We start from the raw sequence: 20,019 nt of genomic DNA, 5'->3' as shown, positions 1-20,019 counted from the left end.
CGGCTTCGATCGATCGAGGTGGTGCAATAGGTCGCCGTCCGTTCTCCGGAGAACCGAGTCGCCACGGCTCCGCTCTGGATCATCGATCCACGGAAGATCAAAGGAGGATCACCCCCGTGACGGCCGTAAGATAGCGTCCGCGTGGTGTTGCCAGGTGGGAACGTCGAAAACTTGACCCGCGGCTACAGAGGAGGCGCCACGCTGCCTCGATCGCGCGCGTTCACCTCGAACCGTAAGTTAATGCCCGCGAGAAAGTTTCTCGGATCCACGGCCACACCTGTACACCCCCGTTTATCGCGGAGCCGTTCTCCAACCGCGCGCGAAACACCGCGCCTTCGACCCACGAACGCGCGAACCGATCTCTTCGGTTCATCGTGGAGGAACGTTCACAAGATTCACCGTCCCCCCGTTCTTTGCTACTTCCCATCCCTTCCGTCGAGTTGCCAAGTTTTATCACGACGTGCGAACTGCGACTCCGAGTACAGCCGTTCGATGAGCCCCGAACGAGGTGCGGAGGATGGTTTCGATTCAACGCCTGGAAATCCGAGCTTCCGCCGGTTAATTCGACGATTAATTCCTTCTACCGGAAGAGTTCATTAATCTTGCTCACTCGGTTGGTTATTCCGTCGCGGAGACGAGTTTAGTCGAAAGTGAGCGATGAGAGTTTGATGAGGATTAAATTGTTGCAAACGGGAGTAGGATGGAAACAATCTTTCGGAAACGAATAACGGGACGGAGGGTATGTTAAAAACATGTTGCGATATTAATAAGCACCCCGATATATGCCTTTTCGAAGACTCTCCCGTACGTACCGGTAAACCTTCGGACGTCTCATAAAACGCCTGTTTCGCTCATTCGAGAAGCGTGATTCTACGACTCTCAGCAACATTGTACAGCATACTACAATACCATCCGTGAAGTTTCGAATATTTTGCGATATCGCATAAACCATTTCAACGATTCCCAATGTCCGCATCCGTAACGAAACAAAAGATCCCGCTCGATTAGCCTTTGTGGGACAGCGAGCCACGCCGCGTCGAGACGTTATTGTTCCACGAGGGTGAAAAAGTTCGGCGACGCCGCGGAAGGGTGGTCGCGAGGGTGTAATCGAGAAAGCCGTCGGCGGCTGCGACGCCGGCGGAGGGTGACACGGTCGGTGACCTAATTCAGGCGGCGGGGTTTTTCGAACGGCGCGAAAGTTGAACGTGACCGGGGGAAAAGTTTTCGTGGCCGTGGCGAACAATCCGCGTCTCCCTCGCCTCACCACGCCTCCACCCCCTTGCGGCACACCTCGAGGAACGGAGGGCGGCGCGCGGGCTCTCTTGGTTCCCGACGCCGCTCAGACGCCTCTGCCGCGACGGAGCCGCACGCTTTCACGACCCCGACCCCGACCCCGATGGGGATACACGACTCGGTCCAACGGACCTGTTCGAAGTTTCGCCCACCCCCCGCTGTCGCCGCCGCCGGCGGCCGCTATTTCGCGACCTAGCGCCGCCGAATGTCGGCCGGGCCGTTCCGCGACAGCTGCGCGACATTATCGTTTTTCTTTTCCCTTGCTTACGCGATATTAAGGGGGCCACTCGTCGACGCCCGACGTTGAAACGGACGAATGCGACGGAGAATACCCCCGGCTATCGTCTTTCGATTTTTCGGAAAATAAAAAGGTTGTGATTCTGATGCTTGTCTTTTTCTGGAGTCGAGGGGTTCGGACATGCGATAGTTGAGATTTGATGCCAGAATATCAGCGGAGAAGGTGTGATAAGGTTTTTTTGGAATACTTGGGTAATGAACAGGTTTTGAAGGTTTAGTTTGTGTTCTAAGTAATTGAGAAGTAGATAGGAGTTGATATTTGTTGAAATGTTTTATTCATTGATGTTGGGCAATGGCTAATAGTTTCAGACCATCGATCCTTCAAACATAGAGTGAAGTTTCTAATAATATTATAGACAATCTACGTCTCGTTAAACTCTTGAATTTTTGAAAGTTTCTTATCTTCCAAAGGGCGCAAACAATAATTTCCATCTCTTATCCCTTTATTATTTCTTTATTATTCATCATATTCCACGGCAAGTCTTTCAAATTCCAGTGTCACGAACCGCGACAATAATCCAGCTAACACACTCCGCGACGAATTGGATTTCTTTGGCGTGTCGGCAGGAAAATTTCTAGACAACACGTGTGGAGCAATATCGTGTTAAGTAGATTTAGCCCTTTTACGGGTCTTCGCGGCGCGTTTCCGTAAGAATCTGCGCGCATTAGCGACTCGGCGACACAAATGTGAACCTCGGCGTTAAAACTTCCGAGCGATTGTCAGCTTTCTCCGCGTCCTTTATTCTTGCGAGCTGTAACGAGCGGACGATAGCGAACAAATTGCCGCCGTGTTTCGTTGCCACTGGTGGTCTCGAAATGTTTATATCCATCTTTTGTTTCGTTCCCATTCACAACGGTACACCGCTCCCCTTGGCTCCGTCGTGCATCACGCGCCATTGTATACGAATCTTGGTATAGCAATGGGTTACGCTCGTTTATTTGCAAATCCGAAATATAAATTTCGTATGCACCAATACGGGATCGAAAGAACGAGCACGGCGAACGTTCCTCCACTTTCATTGTAACGGGGTGTGCGCAGGGTGTTCTCGGGATCCTGATAAAAAACGGTACCGGGGAATTGACGGGGAAAAAAAATGAAACGAAAACTCAAGAGGAAATTTTCTTACTGGAGACTCGGTTTCCGAAGTAATCGACTTCGAAACTTCGCGGGACGCACGCGAGTTAGTGGAAGCGGTAGGTCATGATCAGGCACGCTAGCTAAAACCTGTTTGAAGAGAATATTCGGAATAACCTGTCTCAAAAGTAACTTCTTCGATTATAAGAAACGAATCACAATTTTATTCTCTCCTTGGTTTGATCATTACTTTCATTTTTCAGCAATTAAGGTTCTAGCTCATGTGTATTTTACCGCCTAAAAATCACTTTCCAATATCTCAAACAAGTAAAGAGCACAACAATCATCCTCTTATTCGCACAAATTTAAAAAATGTAAAAGGAAGGATTCATTTTTCGAATCAAGGGCACCTTCAAACAATCTTGTCTAAGATATTTTTCGTGTCGACTTATGCATATGAAGCAATTGACCGGCGGTTTTAAATGTTCCAATAAAAACATGCAAAGAAAAAGTACAAAAAAAAAAAAAATAGCGTTAAATGGAACGATTTCGATTCGGCCGGAAAGATGACCGATTTCCATCTAGCTCAGATACCGTCAGCGGCGTAAAGTAGGAAGTAACTCTCGGCTCTCCGACGCTCGTTAACTTGAAAACTAGAGTTTTGACTTCCGCCCTCTTACTCGAGATTACGTCCTACATCCTCCGCCGGTGGTGGCAACGTGTACTTCGCTGGTCCGCGCGATCCAAGTATTCGCCCTCCGCCAGCCACCCCACCCCCGCAATCCCGAAGAAACTTTTCCTTCGCGGAGAACGTCCCGGGAGGATGGCGGAGCTATCGGGCACTCGTCCGCGCATCGGGACACGTTGTTTCGCGCTATCGATTCTCGATGATCTCTCGCGTGCAAAAGTTTACGCGACAGTTTCAGGGACAGACACCGACGCGCGGTGGCGGCGGCGGCGGCGGCGGCCGCACAGACCATCCTTATTTATGGCGCGACCCGAACCACGAGGCTCCAATGAAAATACCCGCGGATTACGCAAAGCGAGCGGGCTCGACGCGATCGAAATAGTACCGCGGCGCGCGAAACTATCAATAAGAACGTCTGCCACTGGACTATGGGTTTTTATGTGTTTACAGGGAATTTTGAAGCGCTAACAAGAGAAGTTATCGAACCTAGAAATTCGAAAGATTATGAAACTTTGTGTGTAAGTAGAGTAACTCAAGCCTAGTACATAGCAATTTTTTCGTGCCGAATTTCACTTCAAGAGGATAAAGCCATTCCTCGAAGAAAACGCAAATTCTTCTTTTCCGTGGATTACCTTGTGAACGGTAAGAGATCGCGAAAGAAAGTTTACATGGAAAATACGTTGTTCTTTTAGGTCTTTAAAATTGCAAACTAAAATTTTTCAAAATACACTAACTACCAAGCTTCAGAATTGATTCTTTTACTTTGCGATCTTATAAACATGAAAGAAGAATGTATTTTTTGTTTAAACCTTTTTTTAGCAAAGCGTGATGCTTTTCTTAGTTATTACAAAAAATTTTGTATTGTAGTTGTAGTTCTGTAATTATACTCTTAAACATTCGAATTTTTCCAAAAATTTGTGATATTGATCGCTGGAAACTGTTATTTTGAGGGTTTGCAAATGCAAACGTGAGTTTTACGAATTTTTTGGAGTCGGAGTTTGTAGATGATTTTTCTGTGAGAAACGCTTTGTTCGGATTGTCTACAACATTACAACTGAATATTTTTGATTCTTTGGTTACTAAATTACTTGAACTTTATGTCACGCTTTCAGATTCTTCTTGGCGGTCAAAATTCTAAACGGAACACTTATTCAACGTAAATATACACTCAACGTATCAAGTTGAAAATTGACTCACATTACATCTTCATTCAAAATCTTAGCATTAAAGTTTAGCCTTGCGTCAACATCCTATTCAGGGGAAACGTTAAAGTACTGTGTTTGCCAGTCATTTTATACATCCTTTCATCTTGTAAAGTTTGCGTTCAAAAACAATCGTGTTTTCAACGCCAATCGTTCACGATTAATAGTTTTTCGCGGTGCGCCGCAGTGTGGTATGAAATATTGAAGGGTACGATTCAAATCTGACGCAGCTGTTTTTTTGTGTGGAAAATATTTTCATTTTTGACAGTTTAGCCTTGTCCAACCAATTTAAAACGGACACGCTTCGTTTACGAACCAAAATGATTCGTGAAATGTGCTCGAACGTGTTTCGACGTGCGGTTTGAAACGGTGGATTATCAGGACCTAGTTGTAACCCTTGTCCGAACCTTCGATATTTTCTAAGCAACAATTGAAAAGATAAAGAAACATATTTAATACCAAATACAACAAACTCAAATATAAATTTTTAGCAAGATGAAGATAACCCGAAATAAATTTACAATTATCATTATTTCACATACCGTCATTACCGTTAGACTCAAGGTTCGAAGGACTAAAGTAAACCCAGGAACAATTGTGCTAGAATGAACATACTAATTAAAGGGTTAATGCACTAAACCATTAATTACACAAAAACCTAATACCTTCGGATCAACCACCTCCATTATCAATTCAAATAAACAAAGAGACTATTAACAATTACAACCTATTTGCTAGCAATTAAATAGCGGTCCATATAATTAATGTTCACCACGAACCCTTGGCAGCACTCAAGGGCTGCATACCGCGAGACGATGGACATACACGCGAATAATGGAAAACGATCGTGGTTCTGTATTCCGAGAAAAAGAATTGCAGGACCTGCGATTAATGTTTCTCCCCGTTTGCGTCCGCCGGAACCGGGAACGCGTCCCTCCTTATGCGAACGAGGTCCGCAGGTACTCGGAATATCTCCGTGAATCCCTGGGCACCCGCGCGTGCCCGAGTCTGCGGAAAAATTTGACGAACTTCGCGCGATTTCTCCGGATGTCTCTATCGAGCTAGGTAAAACCCGAGGCGAGGAGACGAAGGAGTCGCGGAGGAACGAAAAGTGGAACTCCGATGACGACGACGACGACGACGACGACGACAACGACGACGTGAAAGAGGAAGCAGAAGAAGAGGAGGAAGAAGAAAGAGCACGTTCAGCGTCGAAGGGTACCGTAGCAGTGACCTGCGAAAAGATTGGCGAAGCCAGCCAAGTGCGTGAGTGGAAAAGGGATGCAAGCCTGACGGTTGTCGATGCTGGCGGAGGTGGGAAAGGAGGTGGCGGTGGTTCCACGGGCTGCGGGAGGTGCAGGGGGGGCGGGTAGTGGTGGGAACTATAATGAGTGGCGGCTGTGTCGGGCGAAGGGAAGAGGGTGAGGATGAGGGCGGTGAGCTCGAGAGTGTGGGTGAGGATCAGGGCGAGGGTGAGAGGCAGAGCGAGAATGAGCCGGGGAAAAGAGAGGAGGCGGGAAGAGGACGGAACCGTATAGCAAGAGAGCGAGAGAGAGACGGTGAAAGGAAAAGAGGGAGAGAGAGCTAGCCAACGAGCCAGCCAGCGCGGAACAGAGAAATAGAGACGAGCAGTGATGCGAGAGAAAGAGAAGCGAGGCGCGGAGGGTCGATGGGGGCGGCGGAAGAGGAGGAAGAGATGCTTGTACAGGGGGTGGGTAGAGTAAAACGAGATGGGCGAAGGGTACAGGTGGCGAAGGAGGGTTGGTTGGTGAGTGTGGGAAAGCGTGTAGCCTCTGCCTCCTCCCTTTTCCACCCACCGGCCACCCTTCTGCCAGCCTGCTGTTCGGTCCAAAGGGGAGACAGGAGGGGCCAGAGGGGCAGGAAAAAGGGAACTAGAGCTGGCCGAAGAGGACGGCGGGGGAGAGCCGGGAAGGGGTTGTCGCACGCCTATCCGCTCGATAGCAGCTTACAGTCCGTGCACGTTTGCCTACCCCCTAGAATTTTGTGCCCCATCTTTTCGAGATTCCCCGTGCAAAAAGATTTTTTCGCTCCCACCCCCGCCCGGGAACCGTCGAGCGACCGGCCCCGGGCCGGCTGACGTGACATCGAGGACGAAAGCTGCCCGCCCGAGCCTGGACGCTTCGGATATCCTTTGCTAGGATCTTGGTAGCTGTTCTAGGCTCATTCTTCGCGTTGTCTCTCATTTATCCGAACAAAAGGGACTGAAAGAACAACGAAATCGACGAAACCATGGGAATTTGTCCTCATCCTCGATCGAAGAATCGGTAACAGGATGACCGGGTACGGGGGTAAATTTGCGAGGGAAACGACAACTACGGTCTAGCACGCCAGCTCGCCGGATCAACTCGGCTCGAGCCGCGAGCATTTTAACGAGACTGTAGAAAAAGTTCCGTGGCTAGAATTCTTAGGAGAATGTCGTTAAACGCGTCTACTAGCGTTAATACGTGCTCGCTCGCAAATTGTGGCAGTTGCGCCTTGCCCGACCACCGGGTACGCGATAGAAAAGAGAAGCTCGCAGAGCGCTCGTCTGTTCCCTAGGTCTCCGTGAACGGGTCTTCGTCCTGGAAAACCCTGAAAATTGATTTTCCAGGCGCGGTCTCCCGCGGTACCCACGCACAGGTCTCTTTCTCTCTCCTTCTTTCGCTCTGCCCTCTCTCTCCATCTCTCTTTCTCTCTCTCCCTCTTTCTCTCCGTCAGTTGCATCGATTTTCACCTGGCTCTCCTCGCATCCCCTGCAGCTCGAACGCGAACCAGCGAGGTTCATTCAGACAACCGTACGAAAAGAAGGAAAAATCTGGGTCAACGAAATTTCGGGAATTCAAGCGGCGAGAGAGCGGCGCCGGGACTCACGCCCCTTTTCCCCAAGCGAGTATTTCGATCGACGAGTCGGCCCTTGCCAGTTTCACGGGGACAACGTCACCGGTCGGCTAACCGCGAATTCCCCTTGAATTATAAGACGTGAAAAAATATTCGCGGTCAATGAGTCCTGCGCGAAGTCTATTATACGTATACAGTGCCCCGCTTAGTGGTCGTTGGACTACGGCCTTAGGGCGACCACTATCTGGGCAAGCAACGTCCTAGGAGTTACTGTTCTCATTCTTCAGTTTGAATCTGAACGAATTGGAAGATCGAGTAAGGAACTTTAAGTGAAGGTATTCGATACAGTTGTATGATTTAAATATGTTAGAAAATAACTCTCTTTCATTGATTTTTCGTTAAAATAAAATACGGAAGTTCCACTTTTGCATCGTTAACGAAGTTATCAAAATTGAACTTCCTCGTGTCGTTGACAAGATGCAATCCTTTCACCCTTGAGAATCTTATCTCAAAATTGTGTTTCGTTATATCAGTTGAATAATCCATTCACGATATCCGAGAAACATTACGTTTAAATCTACATATGATTCGACAAAGATATTACAGACAAAACCGATGCGAACCATTGACTTGCAATTGAAATAAACCCTATACTTCGACTCAAAAGAATCACGCGAGAAACACCCTCGTGTGTACACATTCCATTACTTCCGTCTGGCAAATCCGCGCCCACGCTTACTCCTACACGCGGATCATCCAGTACATCGCGCAATGTTTGAAACCGGCAACACCACCGCGCCGACCGCGGAAACACGAGATCATGGGGAAAAACGTAACGCGGTAAGGTGGTTCCTGTTGCGCCGGAACCTCGGAAACTCGGCGAAACGAGCTAAGTCGGTCGGACACCGCGCCAGTAGAGAGGGTGGAAGGTGATGGCAGAAGGGGTTGAACCGAAACTCTTTCGACTTTGAAACTTCCAACTACTGGGGACGAATTTACGAACGTCCCCAAGCATCGGTGGGAACTCCGGTTCGTGATATTCTAGGTACACGCTCTCGCATTCCGTCCGCGTGTTCCCGAGGAACCGAATGGCACCCCCGGGAATCGTGTACCAAGTTTCCTAAATGAAAACTGATACTTGAAGAAAATCTACACGCCAATTATCAAAACATCGAAACGTTTCTAATATGCGAATACAGCGAAAAATACCTAATTACTACGAATAGAACTCGATACCCAACCCCAAATGTCTCAAACCCTTGAATTCAAGCCACGTCATCAATTCGCTGAATTCTCTGTGCAATATACTATCATAGCCAGATGTCACGTTTCCATGAAACCCACACCACTGTAAACAAGACGGATACTCGATTCAAATTCAACGCTCTTAAGCCTCCAAGCCTCAAAACACATGAAAATCACAATTACCTTATCCTAGTCCAAGCGATTCAAATTTCGGCAGTCTGTAAACCATCGAATCGAAACTAAGTTTCCAGTTCCTTCCGGAAAACACCGCCGGAAAACCAACAGCAAGTCTCCCGAATGAAGACCGATACCCGAAAATCTTGCGCGACAGTTCCGATGGATCTCGATCTTTCATCGTTGCAACGCGACGAAGCAGAGCCGCGGTCGCGTGTCGCGAGGGGGATGACCCGTCGCGGCGAGAGTGTGGCGCGGTGAACGCGGAAAGGTCGACGGAAGTCGAGTTGGGTTAGGTTAGCGCCGTGGACGACAGGGAAGGGTCGCGTTTCCCTCCGATAAAGTTTGCTCGATCGGTCGTTGGTCTGGATATGTTCGGAGGGGGGCCAAGTCCGCCGTGTTCCCTCCGCGCAGGGCGTCGGGTCATCCCGACGGAGGGTACACGAGTTTTTCCAAGGCGGGGAGTGGAGCAGGCTCACCCTCTCTCCGTCTCTCACTCGGTTATCTCCGTTCGCCGCTCCGGTTTCGCCCGTCCCCTCACACCGCCGCCCTCCCCTTTCCGATAACGTCGACTTTAACGACGAGCGGAGCCGAACAGGCCGACGAGGCAACGTTCCGCTCGGAGGAGAGCGTGCAACGACCACCACGGCCAGACGGCAGGGATCGTTTAACTTTGTTCCGAAGTTCTCCAAGGTCGTGTGGTGCGGCTGTAGGTCGGTGGCGCAAGAGGCGGGCGTGACCGGGAGGATAAGAGGGAGAGAATTTCCGAGGCCGCATCATAAATCACTATCCGCCCCGCCGCCGGGGTAAACGCTCGCGGTATATGCTTCTGCGACGTCTGTAATTTCGCGCCATCAAGCCAGACCTCTCTCTCTCTCTCTTTCTGTCTCCTTCGCTCCCTTTCTCAGTTTTTCTGTCTCGATTCCAACAGTTTACCTCCTTTGCACCCCTACACACCACCATCGTTCGGAACAGTGCACTTTATTTTTCTTTCTCTGTTCCTTTGGCGTTCGAGTACGTTCCTGCGATCTATTTTGCACGATTTTTTTTTGTTTTTGTTTAAATTGGGCAACTCCAGTGGGTTTTTTTTTATTGATGACAATTTGGGTTGGTAATAGTTTGTAGAACATTTCAGTGCGAGCTCTTGTTAGTTCGAAGAGTGGGTATATGTACTCTTGCAAACTTATGAATGTGATGAACCAGCGAAAGATTACGACGTATACAGGATAAAGACAAGAAGAATAGTTTTCAAACTGCTCGCAAACATTTAACCACACATTCGATTGTAAAACAAGTAGAACGACGTTGCGTGTTCAGGAATACAATTCCTGTTGAAAGAATTTGGTATTGAACAATTCAAAGACAAACTTTCATGTATCTCTCCGAACTCGTTGTGTTGAAATATATCGCGTTCAATCGTTCCGAAATGTGCACGCGCAAAGCGTCCGCGAGATACTTTCCGGATGTCTGTTCGGGAAAGCAGGGGAAACCGCGGATCGTCGAGCCGCGAGAAGAAAGTCAGGCACGCGAGGGGATGAGAAATTCTCCGTGTTGGACAATAATTTTCAGCGAGGCGTGGAGGAGAACGATTTATGAGTGAACTTCCAAGGGTCGCGGGGTCCGGGGAAGGGGGCTTGCGCGGCCGCGGAATAAAAAGAATCGACCAGGCTTGACCCAGACCTATTTAAGCCGTTTGAACGGGCCGCGTTTCGTAACACCTGCTGCGCCGTCGCGACCGCTGACAAGTAGTTTCTCTAAATTGCCGTCGACGACACAATGCGCGCGCCCGCGGCAAAAATGCATGGTAATTAACAGCAGGGGAGGACCGCCCGCCGTTCCCTATCCTCCTTTTAACGCGGGCCTCGGCTCCTCGCGACGCGAATAATCCGCGAATTATCGCAGTTTCGGCGGCTTTACATATTCATCCGACGCCGAGAGTCGCGTTTGAAGCGACTCTTCTCGTCGTCTCCACCTCTCGAAAACCTTTCTCTCTCGTTCGATCATAGGAAAACGAGACCCACTCCACTGGGATAATTAATTGAGCGAACTGGATAAGTTTTCGAACGAAATGAACGTGTTATTTTTGCTTCTTTCGATTCATTAACAGATTTCCTTCTTCTTTCTGTTTTTTTATCTATCGCTTAGATATTGTTGTAGCGTACCCTCTGTAATGTCATGTCTTGATAATTACTTTAGGATTTTGTTCCTACCGCTTGTTAGAATCTTCAAGATTCTTCTTTATCCCATTTTACATTGTACTTCTTGTTATACATTGTACCCATATAACCTACGGTAGAATAATTTACCAACAATCAAAAACTGAATGGCAGTTTTGACTATCTTTTATATCTTGTATGCGATTCGTTGGCCATGTTTAAGTGATTTTTCAATCGCTACGCGTAATTTACAATGGGATTTAGATTTGAGCAATGCTTAGTAAATGAATGAAGGAACTACAAGAAAAAACTAGCCGGAGAAGACGAACGAGTTCAAGCGAGACGAGTTAATACGTCCCCGGTGCCGGTTTAACAGGCTAATTGGGAGATCGTACACGCCGGGGACGGGGCACTTTCCATTTTGTTTGGCCGATGACGCGGCCGATTTATCGTCGCGAGTTTACGGAACGAAGTCAGAAGTTCCAGACAGTTTGCCGGCGATGTTTGACCCAGACCCATTGAAATTCCGCTGCCGTGGATATCGGTCGAAACTTAAACGGCAAAGATTCTTGGCGCGCTTCCCGCGAACCTTGGAAAAACCGGGAGACACGGACGCTCGCGCTCGCGCGCGCGCGTACACGACGGCCCGGTTCTTTCCGGCAACTCTCGGCGTTCCAATTAAACCGGCTTTCCTTTATTACCTTTTCTCTCTTTCTTCCAGGGAAGTGTTTACACCTGAGCGGACTGACACCCGAACCACTCACGGCGGATGACGATTACAAGCTGTTGCGCTTCGGTATCGGTTTCACAAATATGGTAGCTCGAGCCACTAAAGGCAGCGCCGATCTCACCAGAAAAGAAATCAAAGAAGGTCAGTACACTCAGTTATACAGACTATTTGTGATTGTTATTATTATATTTATTATTATTATTATTAGTAGTAGTAGTAGTATTATTATTATTACTACTACTACTACTACTACTACTACTACTACAAAAATTACGTCGCGAGAGGAGTATTTGCAATAAGCAAACCCAATAACTGGATTTATGTGTCTACGGGAAGTCGTATTTTTTATTAAGGCAATCTTAAAAATTAATGAATAGACGAAGAATATTTGCTTAGTGTATTAGTACCGAATTACTGAATTCGGTGTTATTTTGAAAATCTTTGGTTCTCGAAAACAATTTAGTATCCCAAACATTTAATATTATTGCAAAGATATTTTGAGTTAGAAATGTCAGTTAACGTGTCAACCGATTACTTTCGAATGTATCACCTTTTTTTCTTTTCTACTTTTGAATCGGGATTGATGCAAGCATTCCAATAGTTCTTCATTATGGATCCGAATTAAATGTTCCTGCTTCGAAAAACGTCGAAAAAAATCAGTACCACGTTGAACGGAGATCACATTAACACGCGAATCGTTTAGCATTGATTTTCGTAATGTCGACATTCCGAAATAGTTACCGATAATTCACGTACTGCGCTTGATTCAACTGCACCCGAGAAAGATATTCAATTTTGCGCTATTCTTCACGATGCTAACTGAAGATTCTAGCGAGGCTGACTAACTAAAAATTCCTTCGACATTCGAACTAAAACGATCAAATTTAATAATCATGACAACTAGTTTCCATAGGTTGCCGCTTACTTATTACATTTCAATTCATAGTACATTTTCCCAGGACAAGCATAATTATCTAATTTTGCGATCAGTCACCAATGATCACAAAATTTCTACAACACGAACTAAATTAAATTACGACTTGTATCATTCAACACATTTTGATTCATTCTCATTTTAATTACTCTATTCTTGTGAATTATCAAATTAAATATTATTCTTCTGTAATTGATTATACCTTAGAGCAAACTTGGACACAACCGAATGTGCCTAGAATTTTCAATTCATTTTTCAATAAATTCTCAACAGCAAAATAATTGTATCTATCATAGTTGAAAAATAAATTGTGGGTTGAGGTGTTTATCGAAAGAAAGGGTAGAAACGTAATCGAACGAAACAGATGCTCGAAGTCCCGAGGCTTCAGGCGCATGACATCTATCCAAACGTTCGCAAGAATTTTTCAACATACCGTGCACATATGGAGAAGGGCAAGAATCCGGTCCGTTTCCAACGCAGACGATCATGGTTCCGTTCGCAATGGAATCATCCAGAAAAATTGCGTCCCGTAAGCGAGCGGCCCAAAGCCAGCGTGAACGCGTCCCACCGATATCGCGGAACGAACGGACCGGAGGTGCGAGCCCCGATCGCCTATCGATGTTTATTTATTCGCCTCCCGCTTATCGAGCCAGTGTATTTCACGTAAATTTGTTCGGTCGTTTTTTTCTCTCCTTCACTCACCCGTTATTTCGGTTCCCCTCGATAATTCTGTTTTCACGACGACGAGATAAATACCGGTTTCGTGGATTCGCGAGTTGTAAACAAAAAATCGTCTCCCGTTGATATAAACGTGATCAGCGCGTTGCCTCCCGTGTCGATGTAATTTAAAAAATTTCAAATCATCCTCGAGATAAAATGCAAATGGACGAATGGCCGAATCCGTTTGGTACTTTGTATTCCTTCGAGCCTCGTGATTTCTATAAATATGGCAGACGCCTCGGGACTAAGCAAAGATATATTATTTTTGGAAAAGTAGTGTTTGCGTCGTGTCGCAGTTAGAAATAATTATAATAATGTTAAAGATAATACACGATATATCAATACACAATATATTCCCAGTGTTCCGGATCGTTTTTCACAATTCGTATCTCGACTCGAGAAACTCCCCCCTCCATCAGCAGTTCTTTTAAGGTTAGGCGTCGGTAGTTCTAGCCGTGTTAATAAGAAATAATCCTTCGGTCCGGCCCGCACGGTTCTGCTGGCACACAGCGTCCGTTTTCGTTGAACAGAAGACGGTCCCGGCTCTCATTAAAGTGATCAAGGCCGATTGATTTATTCCCCCGCGACAGAAACGATACGGCGTTACGAAGTTATCTGCTTAACCACGGACATCGAACCATCTTCCTTTCCGTTCGATCGTTTCTTTTTTTCTACACAACAGTCGGGTGTTTGGTAAACACTTGCACGATTTTTTCTCGGGACATTTTTGTCAATAAACGAACCGCCGAATGGAACAGTCGCGTGGGATTCCGGTTGAGAAAATTTCGAAGAGTACAACTTGTTTCGGAAGTTCTCAACGGTGGATTGCAACAATGTCCCATTCAAGTAACACAATTGTTAGGATTGACAGCAACATTATCTACCAGCCCGTGGTACTCGATTATCTAAGAAATATCTCCCAAAGGGCTCCCATAAATGTAGACAAAAGATTACAGTCGGAAGAGTATAACCATGAATCCAATGATCAGCCCGCACAGAATTTTAACCTTGGAATATTTCGCCCGGCGACTAACAATTCATCGAGCAACGGTACTGGGACATTTGTTGTGTAGACTCTTCTAATGATTTTGAGAACTGCTCACCCGACATCCACGACTTCCGGTGACTTGGATGCAGCGATCGGTCGCGGCAACGGCGACGGACTTGCCGATTCATTTAATCGTAATTCGGGACGCGATTCACGGTTGATAATGTATGCGACAGACGTTGTTTGACGATAAAAGTCAGTTTACTTACCGTGGTTAGTGTTCGCCAGCGTCGACGAGTTGCACGACGAATAGTGGCCTTGATTCACAGTATCTATCGTTTGTCGGCAAACACCGGGGCCCACCTTGCCACCTGCCGATCAGGTGAACCAATTATTGCACTTCCGGCAAGTAGAGAATATTTGCAGGAACGATCAAGAGAATCGGAACGAGAATCGCCCGATCGGCTTCGAGCGTTCGGCCGGTTCGTCGTACGATCGTCACCGCGAGAAGACTGGCGGCACGCGGCATGCCACTGTTGCCAACCTCGACGCCTGAAATTCACTGTCGCGCGCGCGAATCGGGATCCACGCATTACCACTTAACGATGCGCGGACCCACGACCACGGAGATAACAAAACGGGACGCGTTTAGCCTGTTAATCGGGGAAGAACTCGGTTAACAGTTCACGCGTCGGCTGTTTCACTGGAAATTTTATTCAAAGCTTGGCAATATTTACGGATTTTTCAAAATTATATATTTTTACGAGTGATATAAGATGACTGTTGTAGAATTCGAAATTTCTGTTGAAAAATTTTCTATGATATTCGTATTCAGTTATATCTGTTTGTTTACTTCCTTTGTTTGTTTTACTTGATTTAAAAGCAAAGAGGCATCTATGCCTTTTAACTAATTATAAAAAGAGAAATCGGTTATTCTGACTCATTAGGGAGTTCAAGTGTTAACGATGGCACTTGAATTTCCGTAAACAGAAATTTAGGGAAAATTGGATAAGTGAAAGTGAAACATAAGAGAAAAGTATTAAAGTAGTCGTATTAAAATAACGTAGAGAAAGGATGACGTTGGTGAAGCTAGCTTCGAAAACAGGAAGTGAGAATGATTATGTAAATACGCTCAGTAAGAAAGTAATAAAAGTAAATGATAAGTATTTAAAAAGATCATCAGAAACAGTTAGGAATGTATAACTATATTGATATCAATAATAAAATGAATTATTTGCTAGGAGGTACGTTAATCTAATTTCATCTATAATAATAATAATGTTTACAGTTGAAGGTTTACTCGGATAACAGATTAAATGATGGAAATATATTTGAATGACTAACGAGGGAAATCTACCGGCTTGAATATTTTAATTTTAATCGATATTTATTATTTGGAACGGATACTTGTTGCAGATAGTTACGAAAACTAAATGCATTTATGCGAGGATAAAGCAAAATTCCTTTAAAATTCCAATGAAAAGAATGAAAGATGTCATTCTTTTACCGATGAAACGGTACCGGATGTTACAAAGTCAAATACATTCGGAATAGACATACTATAGTCTCGAATACGCGAAGAATTTAAAAAAATCTATTGAGATTTAAAGTTAACCGTAATCCAATTATCACGATATCGATTTTCTATTTGCAGGTAGCCACATTTTGCTAGAAAAACTACGAAAATACAAGCCGAAGATCGCGGTATTCAACGGAAAGCTGATATACGAGGTATTCTCAGGAAAAAAGGAGTTTGGATTCGGTAGACAACCGAACATGGTCGACGGAACCAACACGGTAAGCTACTAAAAACAAAGAACACCACGAATATATTATCCCACCGTTGTCAACAAGATCTATCCTCTAATTTGGTAAAATTCGATTGCAGTACATGTGGGTGATGCCATCGAGCAGCGCGAGATGCGCGCAACTGCCACGAGCGGCGGACAAAGTGCCGTATTACGCGGCGCTGAAGAAGTTCCGCGACTACTTGAACGGCACGATCTCCCATCTGGATGAGTCTGACATCGTGTTCGCTGACTCGAAGCTGAAGAAGAAGGACCAGGAGGCCATCGAGGACAAGAAGCCCGGGTTCTGCGACGATCTGACGAGCGAGGGTGACGTGCGAATTTCCGATGTGAACGGCGCGCTCATCAAACAGGAGCCGAATTCGCAGATACCGGGCAAGAAGAAGAGAGGCAGGCCGAAGAAGATCAAAAACCCGGAGGATCAGCCGCCTCCGGATCCTGAAAAGCTGGACGCGAACGGGGAGGTAATCAAGAAGCGTCGCGGGCGTCCGAAGAAGATTCACCAGCAGCAGAAGCAGCAAGAAAGGGAAATGCGAGAGAGGGAGCAACAGCAGCAGCAACAACAGCAACACCAGGGCATGGGCGGACACCTCAGCGACGGATACGGCGTGGTGCCGAACTGTTTCTCGCCGCCGAAAACATTCGCGCACATGGCTCCGTATCCCCAGCCGATGAACGATTCCGGCTTCTACGGGCAGGGGATGAACGACAGTCCGTACAACATGAACGCGAAGCAGAGCCCTGTTCATCTGCAGCACTACAGCCAAAGCCCGAAGTCGATGTCGCTCTCGTTCACCCATTCCGACCTCTCCTCGGAGATCAACACCGCGATCTCTTCGGAGAACAACTTGGAGCCGTCGCCGTTGACCTCGCCGAGCGTCGAGCACCCGGACTTCGAGCCGCCCACAAGCATCTCCCAACAGAACATGAACAACGATCATCGCCAGTACAACCCGGCCGGCAACGGCGAGAACCCGGGCCACCACGGCAGTCCCGGCACACCGTCCCACCCGAGCTACACCAGCTACATGGGCTACCACGAGCAAGCCTCAGAGTCCCATCAGCCCCATCCCCATCAGACCACCCCGACGCCGTTGAGTCAAACCACCGACGAGCACTCGCACCATTCCCACCCGACTCCGCCGCACACACATCCCCATACGCCTACCCACTCGTCGATGTCGCCGCACCACCACCCACACGAACAGTACGGCATCAAGAGGAATACCGGCCAGGACGTCGCATCCAAGAGTCTCAGCGACCTGGAATCTCTAGTCGACCAGATACCGAGTATAGCCGACGGTGGTAGCCAACGGCTCCAGCACGGCCATCCAGGCTTGAACGACGACGGATCGCTCGCGGACAAGATGGACGCCCACCATCAGTCCTACCTGTCCGGGTTCCCGGGCATGCCTAACGCGGGCATGTCCAACTACAGCCCACCCTTGGCACCCGGCGGCTCGATTTACCCGAGCTCGTTGCACAACTCGCCGAACGACGGCTACGGTTCCCTTTATGGTATGAACGGTCGTCAACATCAAGATTCGCAACAGCAACAACAACAACAGCAGCAACAGCAGCAGCAGCAACAACAACAACAACAGCACCAACAGCAGCAGCAACAGCAGCAGCAGCAGCAACAGCACAGCAAGTCCTACACGGTGGAGAATCTAGCGTCGAGCAACTACACGCCGAGCATGAATCACGGACACCCGGGCAACTCGTACCCCAACATCATACCCGGGCCGCATTACCCCGTACCGATGGGCTCGACGAACGGCTACCTTTTCGGCGGCCTCGAGCCCAGCCTGATGCAACGCACTTACGGGATGAGCGGTATGAGCGGCATGGGAGGAATGCACCCGTCTCTCGGCCACATGGCTAATCCTTATCCGTACAATGGCTCGTACTCTAGTTCCTTCGACGCGTACCCGGCGCCGCCGGCCGGTATTCACGCGCCAAGCGCGAACTATCCCGGGGGCTACACGAGCGTCGGCGGTGGCTCCACGCCCGGCACATCCACGCCGCCATCTTACCTCCCGTCACACCATAGGCCGCCGGTCGACCTCGCGTACGACGGTGTATGATAATCGATGTAAAGCTACCTTGAACGGCGACAGCGTCCCGAGGCGCTAACGTTTATCTTTTCTACGTATTTTTACACGTTTAGAGTCCGCCACCGCCGCCGGAACCAATCGTCGCTCGACCACGGAACGAGACGGATGATCCATCCCCTTGCACGACGCGACGCTTCCTTCCGGCGCGACTTCTGCTGCCGCGATTCCGAAATCGCGAAACCCCTTTCTTCTTCTTCTTCTTCTTCTACTACTACTACTACTTCTTCTTCTTCGTATTCTTCCTCTTTCACCCTTTCCGACTACCCGAACCGTGTTTCACTCGTTTCTGTCCTGCTGCGCTCTACGCTCCGCTCTGCACCGTTCCGCCAAGCGTTTCCCGTTTCCGGTTTCCGTTTCCCTTGCGGGTAACCCATCTTCCTCCGTGTCATTCATCGTTTGATGGTGGATATCCACGAGGATACAAATCCTTGGATGTTCGTTAACGGAGAACTGGAACGTTCCCGCGTCCAGACGAAAGGAAGATCTCGTTACCCCGTTGGATCAGAGTTCTCGTTGCACCGACTTTCAAGTATATTCGTTGCATAGAGTCCGCAGTTCGCTCAAGATTCACTAAGCTGCGGGTAGCCGTGGACCCCTGGAAAGCCGTCGAGGAGGGGGACGAGGAATGAATCGGATCTCATTCGCGGGAACGTCGAACGACCAAGACCGAGCGTGCTTGCGATGCTGTCCGCATCGAATAGATCCTCGACGGAACCGTCTTTCTATTCTGTAATGCTTCTCGCGTCTAACGCGCCCCGTTAAGACCGTGCCACAAACAGAGCGGCAAAGCGGTGAGTGGCAAACATCAAGGTTTCACTGCTCATTTATATGTTCATCCCCCGATTAAATATCGTCGCTCCGAATGACAATCTACTTACACCCCCCCCCCCCCCCGCCATTACGCCGCTCGCCGCTCCGTGTATGGCCGCGGTCTAACTGTTACACGTTTCGTTATTGTTGAGAGTATCGTTTCGCTGGGCCGACCAGCGGCAACTGTGCAATCTGTTGTCCCAACGGGTCGCGATCGAAGCGGATCGCCGTCGCACCTAACTCGTTGGAATTTCAAAAGTTTCTCGCGTATATACGTTGTTACTTTTTCTCATTACTTTTTTTTTCTTCGTTTAGTCTGTTGCAAAGTAGAGAGATGGAGTGCGTGTGCGTGCATGTGTGTGCGCGTGAGAGAGAGAGAGAGAGAGAGAAAGAGAATTCTTTTCGTTGGTTACTCAGCGACTGGATTAGCGAGTCTGCACCGCTGCCGGCCGCAGCTGACGACCGCTGGCGGGGCTCCTGTTAAACGAACGGTCGCGTTCCGCCGCCGATTCGAGCATTTTTCACAAACTGCCCGCGAACAAAATATCTCCGAATTAACGAAACACATAATACGTACGTATGATGTACACATATACATGTATCACATGTACGACGTAATTTCGGACGGTACATCGGAAACCGTTATCGCGCGTATGTTAGAAGCGAGCGTGATCACACTCGCCCCGTCGGTGAATCCTTGCAACGCGCATCCTCTCGAACGCATTCCGAAAAAAAATAGAGAAAACATTTCGGAAATATTTTCGGTTCGCGGTGTAACAAATGCAATCTCGCGGGCACAAGCGATATGTACGCGTATACACATGTTACAGAATATACTATTATTATTATTATTATTATTATTATTATTATTGTGATTATTATCAATATTATCATTATTGATTATTAATATTATTATTAACATTAACATTATTATTATTATTATT

At 47.5% G+C, this 20,019-nt stretch overlaps 2 protein-coding genes across 8 annotated transcripts in view; one reads left to right on the top strand and one right to left on the bottom strand.

Moving 5' to 3' along the window:
• The window catches only part of Dnmt3 (DNA methyltransferase 3), a 126,492-nt gene extending 111,599 nt beyond the window's left edge, over positions 1 to 14,893 (bottom strand). For 3 of the 5 annotated variants that reach the window (XR_012998755.1, XM_076368257.1, XM_076368258.1), the window contains exon 1: positions 13,066 to 13,202. Coding sequence is in view for 2 of the 5 variants with exons in the window: in XM_076368257.1 (XP_076224372.1) it covers positions 13,066 to 13,120 (55 nt within the window). In the remaining 3 variants the exon portion in view is untranslated. Of the gene's footprint in view, positions 1 to 13,065; positions 13,203 to 14,609 lie in introns of those variants that run through there. The other 2 variants (XM_031978245.2, XM_031978254.2) reach the window with 1 other exon arrangement.
• The window catches only part of Tdg (Thymine DNA glycosylase), a 104,295-nt gene that overhangs the window by 78,043 nt on the left and 6,233 nt on the right, over positions 1 to 20,019 (top strand). For all 3 annotated transcript variants that reach the window (XR_012998756.1, XM_076368262.1, XM_031978300.2), the window contains 3 exons: positions 11,690 to 11,839; positions 15,995 to 16,137; positions 16,229 to 20,019. The exon at positions 16,229 to 20,019 is cut by the window's right edge. Coding sequence is in view for 2 of the 3 variants with exons in the window: in XM_076368262.1 (XP_076224377.1) it covers positions 11,690 to 11,839; positions 15,995 to 16,137; positions 16,229 to 18,235 (2,300 nt within the window). In the remaining variant the exon portion in view is untranslated. The remainder of the gene's footprint in view (positions 1 to 11,689; positions 11,840 to 15,994; positions 16,138 to 16,228) is intronic.

Source organism: Nomia melanderi, chromosome 6 (assembly GCF_051020985.1).
Source record: "Nomia melanderi isolate GNS246 chromosome 6, iyNomMela1, whole genome shotgun sequence".
NCBI classification, from domain to species: Eukaryota; Metazoa; Arthropoda; class Insecta; order Hymenoptera; family Halictidae; genus Nomia; species Nomia melanderi.
Note: the sequence above shows the minus strand (reverse complement) of the source record. Positions and strands in the feature narration are given on the sequence as shown.